The 17733-nt window shown below is 35.8% G+C and overlaps 1 protein-coding gene across 3 annotated transcripts in view; it reads right to left on the bottom strand.

Annotated features, from left to right (window-relative positions):
• The window catches only part of AKAP10 (A-kinase anchoring protein 10), a 192612-nt gene that overhangs the window by 32567 nt on the left and 142312 nt on the right, over positions 1–17733 (bottom strand). For all 3 annotated transcript variants that reach the window (XM_064279345.1, XM_010600246.3, XM_064279346.1), the window contains 3 exons: positions 15143–15225; positions 6353–6405; positions 5630–5725 (listed from right to left, as the gene is read on the bottom strand). In XM_064279345.1, the coding sequence (XP_064135415.1) occupies positions 5630–5725; positions 6353–6405; positions 15143–15225 (232 nt within the window). The remainder of the gene's footprint in view (positions 1–5629; positions 5726–6352; positions 6406–15142; positions 15226–17733) is intronic.

Raw genomic sequence — 17733 nt, 5'->3', positions numbered from 1 at the left:
GACTCTTCCTCCTAATTTTATTTTTAGTGAAAATATACACAGTAAAACTCATTCCCATTTCACAGTTTCTAGACATGATGATCAGCGATATTGGTCATATTCTTTACATTGTGTCAACATTCTTGTTTCTGTTCTTGCTGTTTCACTTTCTACCCTTCCCCCCTGCCAACCTTCTCATCTGTTTTAAAATAGCTGTTAACCCTTTGGTCTTATATAATTTTTTTTTTTAATGCAGTAATCAAGGGTGACAATCTTTGCGCTTTGGGTTAAACTGTTATTTAATTTAAGGTGACTTCAAGGGACAGTTTCAATTCAAGGTCTGAAGAGCAACTTGGCCATAATCTCAAGGACTTCTCCAGCCTCACACAACTGGTCTAATAAGTCTGAATTCTGTAAGAATTTGAAGTTCTGTGCCATATATTCTCCCTTTTTAATCAGGATTCATTTAGTGTCTCTGATCAGCCTGATCAGAAGGTTCAGTAGTTGTAGTTGAGCACCGTCTAGTTCTCCTGGTCTCCTGACTGTTCTATCAATTACTGAGAGAGAAATGCTAACAATAATTATGGATTTGTTTATTTCTTCCTGCAGTTTTATCAGTTTTTGCTTCCTGCATTTAGAAGCTCTTTTATTAGATGAATACATGTTTAGGACTGTAATGTCTTCTTGAGGCAGTGGTGCCTGTAGACAGTGCTGTAGTCCAGTTCTTTCTGATTCTTGGTTTTCTTCTTTCTCTTTTGTTTCAGACAAGTAAAGACCAATAGTTGTATCTTATATGGCCATTTGTAAGTTTTAAAAATCTCAGACACTACTCACACCATACTGGGAAGTAGAACGCAAACTTTAAGAATTATATTATGCCAACTAATTGGACTGTCACATGAGACCACAGCCCTAAGTCCTGTGGGAAGGTTTCATTTTGTTTAACTACAAATTAATTTTTTAAATAGATAAAGCACTATTCAGCTTATCTACTTCTTCTTGAGTGAGTTTTGGCAATTTGTCTTTCAAGGAATTTCTCCATTTCATCCAAGCTGTTGAATTTATTAGCAAGAAGCTGTTCATAATATTCCATTATCATTTTAATAATTGTAGGAGCTGCAGTGATGCCCCCTCTTTCAATCCTTCTATTAATAATTCATATCTAAAAAAAAAAAATTTTTTTTTTTTTTTTTTCTTTACCTCTCTCAATTAGTCTGGCTAGAAGTTTATCAATTTAATTGGTCTTTACAGTCGGCTTTTTTTCTTTTTCCTACTGTTTGCCTGTTTTCCATGTAATTATACCCACGGTTATCTTTATTACGTACTTCTTTCTGCTCAGTGGCTTAGTGGTTAAGAGCTACAGCTGGCTACTAACCAAAAGGTCGACAGTTTGAATCCACCAGGTACTCCCTGGAAACCCTATGGGGAAGTTCTCCTCTGTCCTTTAGGGTTGCTATGAGTCGGACCTGGCTTGACGGCAATGGGCTTTTTCTTTTTTTGCTTTGAGTTTAATTTACTCCTTATTTCTAGTTTCTTAACATAAAAGACTTGGATCTTCTTATGTAACAAACAATTAATGCTATAAAATTTCCTCTAAGAACCTCTTCAGCAGTGTTCCACAAATATTATGTTGTGTTTTCATTTCAGTTTGGTCAAAAATATTTTATAATTTTCCTTTTGATTTCTTCCTTGACTCATGAGTTACTTTGAAGTATACTGTTTAACTTCCAAATATTGTGATTTCCCCAAATATCTCTCTGCTATTGATTTCTAGTTTAATTCTACTGTAGTCAGAGAACAAACATTGTATGATTATAACACTTTAATATTTACTGAAACTTGTTTCCTATGGTCCACCACATGGTACATCTTGGTGAATGTTGCATGTGCACTTAAAAAGAAGTGCATCCTGCTGTTGCTGAGTGAATTTTTCTCTCATTTAGGCTAAGATGGTTGATAGCATTGTTCAAGTCTTCTATATCCTTATTGTTCTATTACTTAGAGAGGAATGTTGAAATCTCCAACAATAATTATGGATTGTGTATTTTGTCCTGCAGTTTTATTAGCTTTTGCTTCATGTATTTTGAAGTTCTGTTATTAGATGCAAACATGTTTGGGATTGTAATGTCTTCTTGATGAACTGACCTTTTTGTCATTATGAAATGTCCTCTGTGCCTGGTAATTCTTGTTTTGAAGTTTACTGATTTGCAGTAATACAACCATTTATTACTTTTCCTTTCACAGTGCTTGCATGCTACATCTTTTCCACCCTTTTACTTTTAACCTATCTATGTCTTTATATTTAAAGTGGGCTTTCTGTAGATAACATATAATTGAGTTTTGTTTTATTATCCAATCTGACAATCTCTGTCTTTTAACTATTTAGATCATTCACATTTAATGTAATTAATATGATTTGGTTTAAATCTACCATCTTAATATTTGTCATCTATTTGTCCCATTGGTTGTCTCTTCCCCCCCTCCCCACTGCCTTTTCCTGTATTCTTTTGGAGTCAGTATTTTTCAGAGTTTGGTTTTACCTCTCACTATTGGCTTATCGGAGCCCTGTGGTATAGTGGTAAGAGCTACAGCTGCTAACCAAAAGATAGGCAGTTTGAATCTACCAGTTGCTCCTTGGAAACCCTATGGGGCAGTTCTACTCTGCCCTATAAGTTGGAATCGACTTGACAGCAATGGCTTTGGTTTTTTTTTTAATTGGCTTATCAGCTATATTCCTCCATTTTATTTTTAGTGGTTGCTCTTTATCACATGATACCTTCAAATAACATTATCTCACTTTATGTTTAGTGTAGAAATCTTAGAACAGTTTACTTCCATTTCTCTTCTCATATCCTTTGTGCTATTATTGTCATACATTTTACTTCTATGTATGCTGTAAACCTCAAAATATATTATTTTGCTTTAAATAAATTGTCTCAAACAGATTTCAAAATAAGGGGAATGTTATACAGTTACCTATTTACCATTTCTTTTGTGTTGATCCAAGTTTCTACTTGGTGTTGTTCCTTCCTTTCTGATTAAAGACTTATTTTAGTTGTAGGTCTGTAGAGAATGAAGTTTCAATCAACTTTTGTTTGATAAAAGGTCTAAAGCTATCTGCTGGTGGCACAGATTGACAAGAAGTCTGCTGTCATTCTTTTTGTTGCTCTATAATTTTTCTCCCCGTCATTTTTATGATTTTCTCTTTATTACTGGCTTTTGGTAATTTGATTATGATGTATCTCGCTGTAGTTTTATTTAAGATTATTTTGCTTGTGGTTTGGTGAACATGGCTTAGTCTGGGTCCTCTAGAGGAACAAAACAAGTGAAACACATATAGACATATAGAGAGTGATTTGCTTCAAGGAAATGGCTTACATAATTGTGAGTAAAAGGCTCATGAAACTGTGAGGGCTGGCAAATCCCAAATTCATGGATCAGATGACAGGCTGACAACCTCTGTAGGTTCACAAGACTCCAGAGGCTGATGAGCCCAAAACTTGCAGGTTAGGGCCTACAGCCCCTGCTGGCTTACATCCCAAGTTCATATGCCAACAAAATTGCAGGATTAGGAAGACAGTGAGCTTTGCCAGAATATTCACTTACATCTTGGACGCCAGCCATACCTCCAAGGAAACTCCTCTTCCAACTAACTGGCTGCTCATACCAGATCACAAAATGAGAGGTGATACATAGTGTCTGCCAAACCACTAAGAAGTTTAGCCTAGCCAAGTTGACACACAACATTAACCATCACACACTTGGATCTGTATGTATTTTTTTTATCAAATAATTCAAACATTATTTTGTCAAAAAATTTTTTTCTGCACCCCACCCCCTTTGTCAAAAACTCTAATCACACATGTTAGGTTGCCTGGTATTACCTCAGCTCACTGAAGCTTTGTTCTTTCTTCTTTCTAGCCTTTTTTCTCTTCGTGCTTTATAATTTCCATTGCTTTTCACTGATCTTTTCTTCTGTATTTCTAATCTGCTGTTAATCCCATTCAGTGTACACCTACTCCTCATTTATTGACTATTTCATTAACTGACATTTCACATTTATGACAATAGTAAAAAATCTACCATCTGGCCATTCTGCACATTAATGACCCCACCTACCTGCACATGCTTGCTGCGTGTAGCAACTTCAGGGTACGCGAAGAGAGGAATGGAGCCATCTCCACTCCTCCTGGCTCACGCCTTCTCCCTTTTCCTGATGCACTCAACCCTCCATTCCAGGCTCACCCCACATACAGGCACTGGCCAGTGGGTGCTCAAGGCTGCCGTGCACCACTCAGCCCATGCCGCCCCACTTTCTGCACCAAGTAAACCATGGAGCTTGAGCTAGGATGCCAGGTGGCTGAGGATGTCTAGCCAGCTGCCTGCAGCATGGATTTGGATACTGGAGAGCAAAGCAAGGGCAAGCCTGTGACCACCACAGGTACAGAGGGGCCATGGCTGCCTAGTTGGGAGTGGTGGGGCTAGGAAGGAGGGGAGGCTGGGGCAGGAAATAATGAGTATTTCACCCATCACTGATTTTTGCATATTGACTTGGTCTTTGGAACCTAGCCATGTTGATAAGTGAGGTGTGTGTGTATTTTTTCATTTCTGATACTGAATTTTTTCTTTTGAGACATTCCATTTGGGTCTTTTTTATATATCTTCCATTTCTCTCCTTATTATATCCATGTTTTCCTTGACATTCTTGAACAAATTTATAACATTTAAAATAGCTGTTTTAAGGTCTTTGTAGGCTAACTTCATCATTTTTGTCATTTCTGGGCCTGCTAAGATACGGGTCATGCTTTTCTGCAATGCCTGGTTAATTTTTTACTCAATGTTGGACATTCTGATTCTACACTGTTGAGTGCTGAATTTTGTTGTTTTTTTAAAGAGGGCTGGTCTTTGCCCTGGCATGCAGTTAAGGTACTTACAGATCAGTTTGATCCTTACAAAGCTTGCTTTTAAGCTCAGTTAAAGTGCTTTACCTTAGGTCTAATTTAGCTCTAGTAAAGCATAACCTTTTCGGGAGACACTACCCAAATGCCTTGTGTATTACATCTCTCCATTCTGGCCAGTATGAATGTTAACTGTTTCTTGCCCCAATTGCACTAACTATCCAGCCTACTATTTTCTGAGTTCTTTCTCTGGCTGTGTGTATTTTCACCCAATGCATGTACAGATCTATACTCACCAAGGACTCGAGGGAACCTCTTTACTTATCTCTGGTGCTCTCCTTCTGTGCAGCTCGCTCTTTTCTGGTACCCTGTTCCATAACTTCTAGCCATCTTGGGTTCCTCATACTTCAACTTTTCACTTCTTAATTCAGCAAGACTACCAGGCTGTTTGGTTTCTTCCTCTGTAAAATCTGGAAACTGCTTCTAGGCAATAAGCTTGGGCTGCCTACATATTACCCTTCATACAAGGATTACAGTCTTCTACTGCTGTTGTTCAATATCTAGAAACAACTGTTGCATTTAGTTTGTCAGATGTCTTCTAGTTGTTTATGATAAGAGGGCAATCTCTGTACCAGTTAATCATTCAAAGGCAGAAGCCAAAACTCCCTTATATCCTCTTTTATTTTTATCTACCTGGAATCTAATTCTTTTCAATTATATACAAACTAGGTCAGAACATAAGTCATTCTTACCTTTGTAGATTTCTCTAATGGTTGATCATACTGTGCCTGCTGCATAACGTCACTGACTATCATTTTAGCAATCTTCCAAGCTAGTTCTTCTTGGGCCTAAAAGAAGTAATTCAAAATATTGATAATGGTCATTTATTTAAAGTCCTCTGAACGTAACTGTGTATACATTATCATTTGCATTTATTTAAATTAGAAGTACACTCCATTGTCCGAAAGGATCTGAGCTACTCTCTAATATGATGTCTTAACACACCATTCGCTGTCTTCTAAAGTCAGCTGTTGGGTGGGTAACCAACACTATGATCATTTTCATGTTGAATGGTGAAAATAAAATGTTTCTTTTTCCATCCCATCTCTCAATAATACACTTAAGTATTAAAAAAGCAAGCCTCCACTTCTGAAAAGTAAAACTGGCAGTGGGGGAGGGAAACATTTGAGCTTCTTAATTCTACATTGATTACTGAGGTCTGTTTGTTGGTAGAAACTTGAATGCATGGATATCCTTCACAGGTAAGTCTTTGGACTGAACTTACCTTCACTGCTACCACCAGGCAATTGTTAGATGCTAAAGAGGTCACCCTTTATTGTTACGTGCTAGATAAGGGTGCACTGATGTGCCATGATTTTTAAACATGAGAACTAAAGCAAGAAGAAATATGAAACCTTACTTAAATAAGGTGGTACTCAGAAAAGGAATCTCTTTACACTAAAAGTAGAATTTACCTCATCGGTATTTCCTTGCACCCACTTCTTCATAGCTTGTGAGAACATGGATCCTAGTAAACAAAGTCAAAATTAAATGCAGATCTCATACACGACTTTATATTTAAAAATGTTCTTATTTATAAGCTGTTACTTTCAGATATTGGTATTCTTTTCTTACATAATCCCATCCAAAACATTCAGGTACACTATCATTAATAAAAACTGATTATATTGCTTCCCTAACAGACTATTACTTGTAAACACTTTTCGTTTTTATTACGGTAAAAAAAAAAATATATATGTATAACAAAATGTTTGCCATTTTAACTATTTTTAAGTGTATAATTCAGTAAAATTAACTACATTCACCATGTTGTGCTACCTGAAAAACTTCTAAAAGGCTGCTCCAGAGTTCTGAGTTCTTCTACCCTGCTTAACTTTTTTTTTTTTTGTGGGGGGTAGGAGGGTCAGTGCATTTATTTATTTATTTATTTGTTGAGAATATACACAGCAGAACAAATACCAATTCAACAATTTCCATATGTGCAATTCAGTAGCATTGATTACATTCTCTGAGTTGTGCAGCCATTCTCACCCTCCTTTTCCAAGTTGTTCCTCTCCATTAACATAAACTCACTGCCCCCTAAGTTTCCTATCTAATTTTTCAAGTTTCTGTTGTCGGCTTGATCCCATATAGATCTTAAATGAGCATGATGTTCAAGGTACACATTCTTTACTAGTTAAGCTAAACTACTGTTTGGTTTTAAGAAGAATTCAGGGGATATTTTTGGTTTAAGGTTTAAAGATTATCTCAGGGCAATAGTTTATGGGGTTCATCCAGCCTTCATGGAACCAGAAATTCTGTATTCCATGAGGATTTGGAATTCTGCTCTACATTTTCCCCCTTTCGATCAGGACTCTTCTAGAGAATCTTTGATGGAAATGTTCAGTAACGGTAGGTGATCACCATCCAGTTCTTCTGATCTCATGGCAAAGGAGGGAGTTGTTCATGGAGGCATGGAGCCACACACTCCATTTCTTCCTCTTATTCCTGACTCCTCTCCTTCCTTTGTTGATCCAGGCAAATAGAGACCAACTGTACCTTGGATGGCTGTTTGCAAGCATTTAAGACTCAGGAAATACACAATGAACTAGGAGTTAGAATAGAAGACTAAACACATTTTGTCAACTAACTGGGATGTCCCATGAAACTACGACCCCAAACTTCCAAACCAAAGAATCAAATCCCATGAGGTGTTTTGTTATACTAAGCAGCTACTCTTTTTTTTGTCATTGCTATAAATATATCTATCACACATTAGCCAATTCAACTTTTTACAGGTGAAAATTTATTTACCGCAGTTACATTTATCGGCTTTGTGACCCTCCCCTTAAATCAACTTGATTTTTCCCTCATCGTAAACCAAAAACCTAGTATTCCATAAGCAATAACCCTCCCTTTCCTATCCCTTCCCTCTTACTCTTGGTAACCACTAATAAACTTCGGTCTCTATATATTTGTCCCTTCTTGTCTTTTTATATTATCGAGGTCACACAGTATTTATCCTTTTTGTGATTGACTTATTTTACTTAGCATGTCTTTAAGCTCCATTCAAGACTTCATTTCTCTTACTGGCTGAGTAGCATTTCATTGTATGTATGTACACATTTTGTTTATCCATTCATTTGTTGATGGGTACTCTCCTTACCTGATGAAAGAAACTATCATCTACTGTAAGATTTGCAGAAAACATTAAAAAATAACAAAACTCTGACCAGGATATTGGTCTTGGATAAGAATCTAAAAACACATCAGAAGACATCAATTCATTTGTTATGTTCCAAACTTTCCAGATCAGCTCCTGTACAAAGGGTTTCTAGAAAGAATATGGTGCCATAAGTTGGATCTCTGGTCTGTATAAATTTGCTGACTGAGAACAGAGTTTTAAATGGCCATGCACTGCCCCAGCCATAGTATACCTCGACTTCCTAGGACACAAATCTATTTACAGCTGTACTCAGATCCTGATAAATTACCAAGGAAGTAGGCTAGGCTCTACTTCCATAAATAAAATACACAGCTTATCCTTTCATTCGTATGAATAGGCTTATTTCCTAACTGCTTAAACCAATTGAATTGGTTTAATTATTTCTTGAGGCAAAGTCCTGATTAATTTAACAGTGGGATAGAACTATAAATAGCACTCATAAAAAATACAAAAACTAGATCTTTTTCCCTGAATAATTTTTATTATTTGCAAAGTTTTTGAATATCGGTCTAGTCAAATTTTACTACCAAACAGAGTCAACAGGGCCACAGTGTTAAACGCTCTGCCTGAAGTTTTAAATGGTTGTTGAATTACCAAACACACTGCTCTCTCTTCAGGTTCAAATGCAGTGTCACACTACTGACAATCTCCTATTTTCTGACACTCTCTAGTTCTCCTCTAATACCCACATCTTTGACTCTTCCTCTGTCCATTCCCCCCTCCTTTAACATGCAGGTTCTCCAGGATACCACTCCCAGTCTTCTGTTTTCTTCAACACATGCTCTTTGGAGCACTTCATTCACTCCTGTGTCATTAACTTCCTTCAATATGCAGACAACACAAAAACTTCTCTCTGGGTCCCAAACCCATACTTCCAAATTGTCCAAAGGCATCTCAAACTAAACATGTTCTAAGTTGAGCTCATCTTTGTCTCTCACCTACTTTTCCCTTTATCCTCTATCTCATTTCATCCACAATTTTCTACCTAGTGAACTCTTGTTTAAAAAAACAAAAAACAAAACTCAATCTACCTTCCTGACACATTTACTCTCCATATTAAATCTATCACAAAATTTTACCTTGGAACACAATCTCTTGAATTCGATCTTGAAAGCCTCGTGTATCTGTCCTTCCTTCTAATTCCTGCTACCACTACCTAACTTCAAATCCTCTCCTCTCTCTATCTACATGACCAGCTCATTCTACTGACTGACTGGTTTCCGTGACACCAGTTCCTCCCCACTCTAATCCATTCCCATATGACTTCCAGAAAAATGAATCTAGTCAGTACTTTGCTTAGAAATCCCCAATATCTAGATGACAGGAGTCCCAGCTTCTCAACATGACACACAAGAGCTTTCACAATGAAGGTACTGCCACTATAGGTATCACACATTCAAAATATCCTTTTACAAGTCCTTCTTGTTACACTTTCTCCTGGATTATTTTTTAATATAAGCTTTAAAATTACCATCCTTGCCCTGAAATCAAAGTTTTATACTCTCAGAAGTCTCTGAGATACGCTCTTCTCAAAACTCAACTTTTGTAACTATGCTCTATTTTCAGGTTTCAAAGCCTAAGTTTAAACTATGAGCTGGTAAATGATGGACATTCTTGCCAGCTGCCCTCAGCAAGGAAGGAGAGGAAGACAGAGAAAGGAGAGTTGAACTGCAAAAAATTGTTTGTTGTCAAGATAGTAATTTGAACCAAAGCTCATAACTGCTATTAATCTGCTGTGTAATCCTCAACCAATCACAATTTCCCTAGTCCTCAATTTCTTCATCTTCATTATTTTGGGATTTGTGTTAACAAATCTCCATTATTTTGGGGGAAACATCCGTAAGTATCCTAAGAATGAAGTAATTTGAAAAACTTATGTCTGTGTCAATGTGTGTAGGTTAACTGGGTTTTAAAAAATGATTTTTTAAAGATAAAATAAATATAACCCATAATCTTAACACTCAGATAACCTATGATGGCATTTTCAGAGCCTAATTAATTCAATCCACAAATATTAATGAGTGCCTACCATGTGCCAGGAATAATTTTAGAAGCGATTAATAGAGTGGCAAATAAAATCTCTGCTCTCATGGAGGCAATATTCTAGTCATGGAAGCAAAATAGACTACAAACAAGTATGCAAATGAACAAGGTAATTTCAGATAGTGAGTTAAGAAAATAAAGAAGTAAATGTTAGTAGTAGAGATGATTTTAGATCCTGTGGGCTGGGAAGGCCTCTCTGAAGAGAGAACATCTGAGAAAAGAACAAGGAGCCTGTCATTTCATGAAAGCCATGGCAGGGCTTCCACGGAGGGGAAACCATAACTGTAGAGTCTCAAAAGAGCAGATACTTCAGAAAAAGAATAAAGGATAGTACAATTAGAGCTTAGTACATGAATGGAACAGTAGTTCAGAATAAGGTTACAGAGGCAGGCAGGGGACATTTATAGGTCACAGCAGAGCATCTAGGTTTTATTCCAAGTGCAAAAGGAAGCTACGGGAGAAGTATGGGTGGATGATTAAGCAGTACAGGGTAAGAAAATAAAAAAAGAAGGGAACAAGGGTATAATGAAAAGTAAAAAGTACCTCTTCTCATTCTTAAAATAATCTCCGTTAAATTTTTTAATGTATCCTTTCAGGGAATATTTTAATGGATATGCAACATATATATAGTCTTTAAAAAATACCATACATGTTACCCATATGTATCCTAACCAAAAATTTTTAACTCAAATCATCAAGACCTTAAATATAACTTGCAGTTTACAAGAAACACAAGGACAAAAAAAATAAGTTAAATAACATAATTAAAAATATCCAGGTGGTTGGGCATTTTGTAGGGTCATTAGCCTAATACATTTAACAAGGGTCATAAAAAACAGACCATTCTAGATTAAAACAAGCTTAAGAGACTTTAACAAGAAGCAATGTGTGGTCCTGAACTAAATACTGGTCTGAACAAAGCAGCTATAAAGCACATGTTAGGGTCAACCATGGAAACATGAATATGGTCTGAGTACTGGATAAAATGAAAATTTACTAGAATGGAAAGGCAGAGCTCATTAATAAACAATATATTCAGTATAAAAACAAAGAAAACACAAAGTCACTGATATTTACATATGCAAAGAAAAATAATCCAGAGGGAAACATACTGAAGTACTAATAGTGATGTGATCTCTAGATGGTCTCATTTTTTATTTTTGTTTTTCCATATTTCTACTCTTCTTCACTTACAAATAACACTTCTAATATAAGAGTATTTAAAAAATAATATAATAGAAATCATATAATGCATACTGTTCTATCAATTTTTCTACTTATTATATTTTAGGAAACTTTTTATATTAATACAGTTCTACCTCATTAAAATATAATTCGATGTAATGCATTACGTAGAAAAACCATAAAGTTTATTTAACCAGTCTGACTGATGGATACCTCCAATGTTTTGTTATTAGAAACAATGTTTTAATAAACATCCATGTACAAAAACCTTGGTCTACTTTTACAAGTATATTCATTGTGTAAATGAAAAAAATGATTGTATAAGTTACCTGAAATAACATTCTGATTTTAGAGAGAAGGTCAGATCTGATACCAAAAGTACATGCCAATATACTCTAAAGAATCTTACTGGAATGATTCTGATTTGTTTTGTAGATGTATAAACTGAGCAAAACCACTGACAGTTGTTTTCTCTAGGAGGTAGGATTCTGAGTGACTGCGGATCATCCATTATTAAAGCCAAAATACCTTCCTTAATTTTCTTATAGCACTTTGTTCATACTACCATTTAATGTTTGATGGGTACCTAATAAACACCAGAGTTCCAAGTACCCTCATGGATCTTATTCTAGTGGAGGACACTGAAAAAATAAACAAGTTAATATAAGTGTGAGAATAAAATAATTACAGAGTATAGTGTTGCAATGGAAACCAGCAGGGTGACATGACAGAGAAAGCAGTCAGATTTTTTTCCCTAGACAGGAACTATTATTTAGTTATCATTAAGGAGCTTAATAATAACTAAATTAATAGTTCCTGTCTAGGAAAAAAAAATATGAGGATAAAAATTTATGAGGATGGCACAGGACTGGGCAGTGTTTCGTTCTCTCGTACACAGGGTTGCTATGAGTTGGAATCAACTCAATGGCACCTAATAACAATATAATGACAACTAAGCTTTTTTGCCACATTTGCTTTTTCTCTTTCTTTCTCTTCACACAATTATTGTTAAATTATTGTTATTATTACCATTTTCTTTGCTAAGCCATTTAAAAGTAAGCTGTAGATGTCATTATACTTCAAATATTTCAGCAGGTGTGGCCAGATACTTCAAATATGGCTGTTAAAGAAGACCTGGATCTAAACAGGTAGAATTGAAGACTTCAAAGGTGAGAAACAGTCAGTCATGCAAAGGACTTAGGGCCAAGGGTTCCAGGCAGAGGAAACTAGAAGCAAAACAGTCTACGGAGGAGGAAAGAACCTGGCCTGTTTGAGGAAAACTTGTCCAACGTAAGTGGAACAAAGAAAGCAATAGGAAGTGTCATACCAAAGAAGTAGGCAAGGTAAGGCTGAGAACACAGAGAGCCTACTGGACTATAACAGATGTTTGAATTTGTTCCAAAAAAGTAGCAACTTAAAGAGATGTCTGGACAACTAACTGAAACTAGAATATGTGGATGTGTTAAACCAAGTTGCAGATTCATTATTGTATGTAGGTATGTCCCAATTAAATTAATAATGCCAAGTAACTTGATAGATGAGGTTACTTATATAGACAGAATCCTGTTGTCTCTACCTTCAAATATACCCAAATCTGACCGTTCTTCCACCACCAGCCTAATTCATAACCACCATCCTTACCTAGCCTATATTAAGAATGTTCTGTTTCCCTGCTTCTCCTCTTAACCCTCTACATTCTATTTTCCAAACAGCTACCAGAGTGTTTCCTTTAAAACATAAACCAGATCATGTCACTTCACTACTCCAACTTCCAATGATATCCCAACTCTTTCAAGTCCTTACTATAGCTTCTGGCTTTCTACCACTCATTCCTTTGCTCACTCCACTCCAGCCACATCAGTCTTGCGCTGCACTCTCCAGCTTCAGGGTCTCTATTCTGTTCCTTTTGCCAAGAACACTCTTCTTCCAGATATTGCTAGGGCTTACTCTCCCACTTTGCTCAGGTCTCTAGTCAAATGCTTCAGTGAAGACAATCACCACTAAACTTTACTCTTCTAGTCCCTTAACCTGCTTTTTATATTTATACATAAATACATAAACATATGCACATACACTGTACTTGTTTATCTGTTTACTGTCTCCTCCACTATAATGTCAAGGTCCATGAGGGCAGGAATTTTATTTTCTTCCCAGTATCTAGAACAGTGAGTGTATACAGTAGGCACACAATTATTTTTATTGGACAAAAATAACATGAAGAGACTGAATGAACAGAATAAACAGAGAGTGGTTTGGGGAGAAGTTTCCTTTCTATTTTAACCACTCGTATCTTAATTCATATAAAACAAAACATGAGCAAACGACAGATACCCCACACCTATACTCTGGAACAGTGGCATTTCTTCATTAGCTGTCAGAGGAATAAGACCAGCTCAAAAAACAGCTCAGAGACTTTCTATTAATGCTGTGCTGGCAACTTCGGAGAATCTGTTATCCTACCTGATGACGCTGTAGAGCCCTTCCTAGCCAATACCTTACAGAGGCCACCTAGCACTTCCTCTTGTCCAAGGCCACCAGTGACCTCTTCCTAGTATTCATGTTTACACAATAAAAGGCACATAACCACTAGATTGTAAGTTTCCTGATGGCAGGATCTGTATCTTCTAATCTGCGTGGGGAATGCTAGTGCAGAGACACTCAAAATTATTTACTGAATGAACTACTGTGCAGACTACCCTTTACCCATCTGTGTATCCAAGATTTTTCTGGCAAAATAGGAAATGAAATCAATTATTTGGATCAACTAATAAAGTCAAATAGGTAACAAGTCTTTTTGTGGTTTAACTTATTTCAACAATTGTTGTATTTTTTTTTAAAGCACTCTGTCAATGTATATCTGATCAAAGTGTAGGTTATTCATCCAAAATAAAATTGTATAATTCATTATTTAAACAATAGTTGTATTAAACAAACAAACAAATGAACATATCAGGAATGCAGAAACCAAACCAAACCAGTTGCCATGGAGTTGATTCTGACTCATAGCGACCCTACAGGACAGAGGAGAACTGCCCCACAGAGTTTCCAAGAAGCGCCTGGTGGATTCGAACTGCCAGCCTTTTGGTTAGCAGCCATAGCTTTTAACCACTACGCCACCAGGGTTTCCATCAGGAATGCAGTCCTATTAAATTCCATAGGAAGATAAACAAGACTTTTTAATTTTAGACACACTTGTCAAAAATGAAGCATTTTCTTCTTATGGAAGTCAGTACCTTTTACTTGAAAGACAATAGTGTCAATCCAACCACATGAAAAGTTTACTGGTTTCCAAAATCCTCCTGTGTAAACCAGTCATTTAGAAGCTGAAATCAGTGACAAAGAGTGTACCTGTAAAGTGTGAATCTAACACTTAGAATTGACCAAGCACTCTTCTGCTGCTTAAACAAAGTAATAATTTGTATTCAACCTACTGACATTTTTCACATATATTTCATAAGAACTTTTGATGATCTAGAGAAAATTTAAAAAAATATAGGGTCTCAAGATAAACCTGAAAATTCAACCTGGATTGGGTATTTTTTCATTATATAAAAAGGTGAGCAATATTTTTTCATATGGGGTAACTTCTACAATGGTAAAGCAAGTTCAGTAACTTGGTTCGGAGGAAGCGACTATCTAGAGATGTGATTAGATGATGCCCTTGTTGTCCCCGCTTCTGACCATAAACACAGGATGAAAGATATGGCAGTTATTTCACAAAAACTCAGTTTAAATCTTAAATGATCCTTCACTTACAGACAATGACTAACGTGAGTAAAAGCTTAATACAAAGTAGCAAAACACCACAAACCTTTTGATTTCTTTACATCTGGTTCAGGCTCAGATTCTCGGATGAACTGCCCCAGGTCACTGACTCTTCCAAATGTCATTTTCCTAAATAAGGATATAATTTTTAACAATTAGTGTTTAATTTAGAAGGGGGGGGGGGGAACTGCTTCTAAGCACACCTTGCCTAAATCTGGAAAGCCAGAAATATAATTTATAGTTAGCCTATGTTATTATGTTATTCAAAGCGGAGCATATTTTAAATAGAATCTACCTTCTCCACAGAAAGCAAAAATAACCTTTAAGTCAATGAAATTCCATTCAAAATCCCAAAAACGTTTATGAAAGATGACAAGTTAATAGGTAATGCACAATCCTGAAATTAACACAAAAAAGGCACAAAAATAGCCAAGACAATTTTAGAAAAGAATAGACAATAGGTATGACTTGCTCTAACAATGATCCAAATATAAAGCTACGGTAATTCCGGTATGAACCCCACTGCTATTGAGTTGATTCTGACTCATGGTGACCCTATATGACAAAACAGAATTACCCTGTAGGGTTTTCAAGGAGCAGCTGGCGGATTTGAACTGCTGTTCTTTTGGTAAGAAGGCAAGCTTTTAACAACTGCACCACCAGGGCTTCAATTAAGGTATAGGAATAGACGAAATCAATGGAACAAAGGATAAATCTCAAAAGCATTAATATAAAAGAAGCCAGATACAAAACAACTACATACTGCATGATTCTATTTATATGAAATTCTAGAAATGGCAAAACTATAGTGATGAAAGCCAGGGACTGGGAGGATGGGACTGACTGGCATGAGGGAACTATTCTGGGTGATGAAAATGTTCTATATCATTACTGGGCTGGTGGTTGTATGTCCATATATACATTTAAGAAAATTCATTGAAATTGTACACTAAAAATTAATAAATTTTATAGTATGTAAATTACCTCAATAAAACAACCAAAAATATTGTAAAAAATCAATGCAACAGAACAAAAATTCAGAACAAGTAACACATATATAAGGAAACATAGGATAAAGGCAGTGTCTTAAAATAATGAGAAAGGGTGCACTACTCAATAAATGGATGGCTGGATAACCACTGTGAAAATTAAGTTAATTCTCTACCTCATATCAGTCCTAAATGGAAAAAACAATGCTATAAAACATTAGAAGAAAATATAGGAGAATATGTTTAGGATGGGGGGAAGGGAAGTCCCTCTTAAGAAAGTTACAAATTGTAAAAAACAAAGACAAACAAGCAATGATAAAAACTTTAAATTCTCTGATAAGACATATAAACAAAGTTAAAATGCAAAGGACACAGAGGTCTTATTTTTAGTAGATATTACAAACCAATGATTAATATCCAGAAACATACAGATATTCAGCAAGTCGTTCAGAAATCACCCAACAAAAAAAATGTAAAAAGGGTGTGAATAGTCAATTCATAGAAGAAAAAACCTGAACCAACAAACATACCAAAAGAAGCTCAAACTTATCAGCAATCATCCAATATTGGAAAAAAATTAAGGTTTGATATTATTCAGTATTGACAAGAATGTGGGGAAAACAAGAATGCTTACTAATTGTTGCTGAGAATGTAAAATTATACAGCTGCTTTTTGAAGGTAAATTATTAAAACTATTAAAACTAAAAATATGCTTCTTGGTACAAGAAAGCAGATAAAAGGAGGTCCTCTGAACAATTTTGGATAATAGTGAAAAATTGCAAACAACTTAAATACTCATCAATAACAAAATGGCCATATAGCGGAATAACACGTATGGAATACATTGCCACAGTTATGAGCTATAATTAACACGACATATGAGTACTACAGCATAGATAAAATGAGATAAATCTGTACAGACTAATGAAGAAAAATTTTCAAAACTCACCGTGAATGAAAGCACACAAAACATGTATAGTATTAATTAAATAAAAGTAAACAAACAAAAATGAACTTTGTAACAATTAAGTACCCTGAGTGAAAGTGGAGACCAGAATTGAGGTGTCATCAAATGGGACACCAAGCCTTAACACAGCCGTATTTGGAGATAAAGGCAGTGTCTCAAAGCAGTGAGAATGGGGTACGTTATCCCTTTAGGATGGAGAAAATGGCAGTCTGTGATAAATTGCAATTAAGTGGCATATCCTATGTACTACTGTCTTTTTGCTACATGTTAGAATGAACAATCAATTTAGTTTTTAAATACAAAGGGATAAGTTTATTCCACTTTCTAAGTATAGTCATGCATTGCATAATGTCCACAATATATTCTGTGAAATAGGACGTTAGGTGATTTGGACGTTGCGCAAACACTATTACATATGCATAGTCCCTGGATTACAAACAAGTTCTGCTCCTAAGCCCGTCTTTCAGTAGAATTTGTATGTAAGTTGGAACAGTTAGGTACAGTTCCTATCTAGCGCCAGTTTGTCAAATATTTGTCTTAGTATGTAGTATTTAGTGTACCTTTCTATTTATAAAGAAATATTAAAGAAAAACTTCCAGATACACTAAAACATTTTTAACATAATAATATAGGAATAATAATAATAATGCCTTGATGTGCATTGCAAAGTAGCACCTGTTA

This window comes from Loxodonta africana, chromosome 2, assembly GCF_030014295.1.
Source record: "Loxodonta africana isolate mLoxAfr1 chromosome 2, mLoxAfr1.hap2, whole genome shotgun sequence".
Taxonomy (NCBI): Eukaryota; Metazoa; Chordata; class Mammalia; order Proboscidea; family Elephantidae; genus Loxodonta; species Loxodonta africana.
Note: the sequence above shows the minus strand (reverse complement) of the source record. Positions and strands in the feature narration are given on the sequence as shown.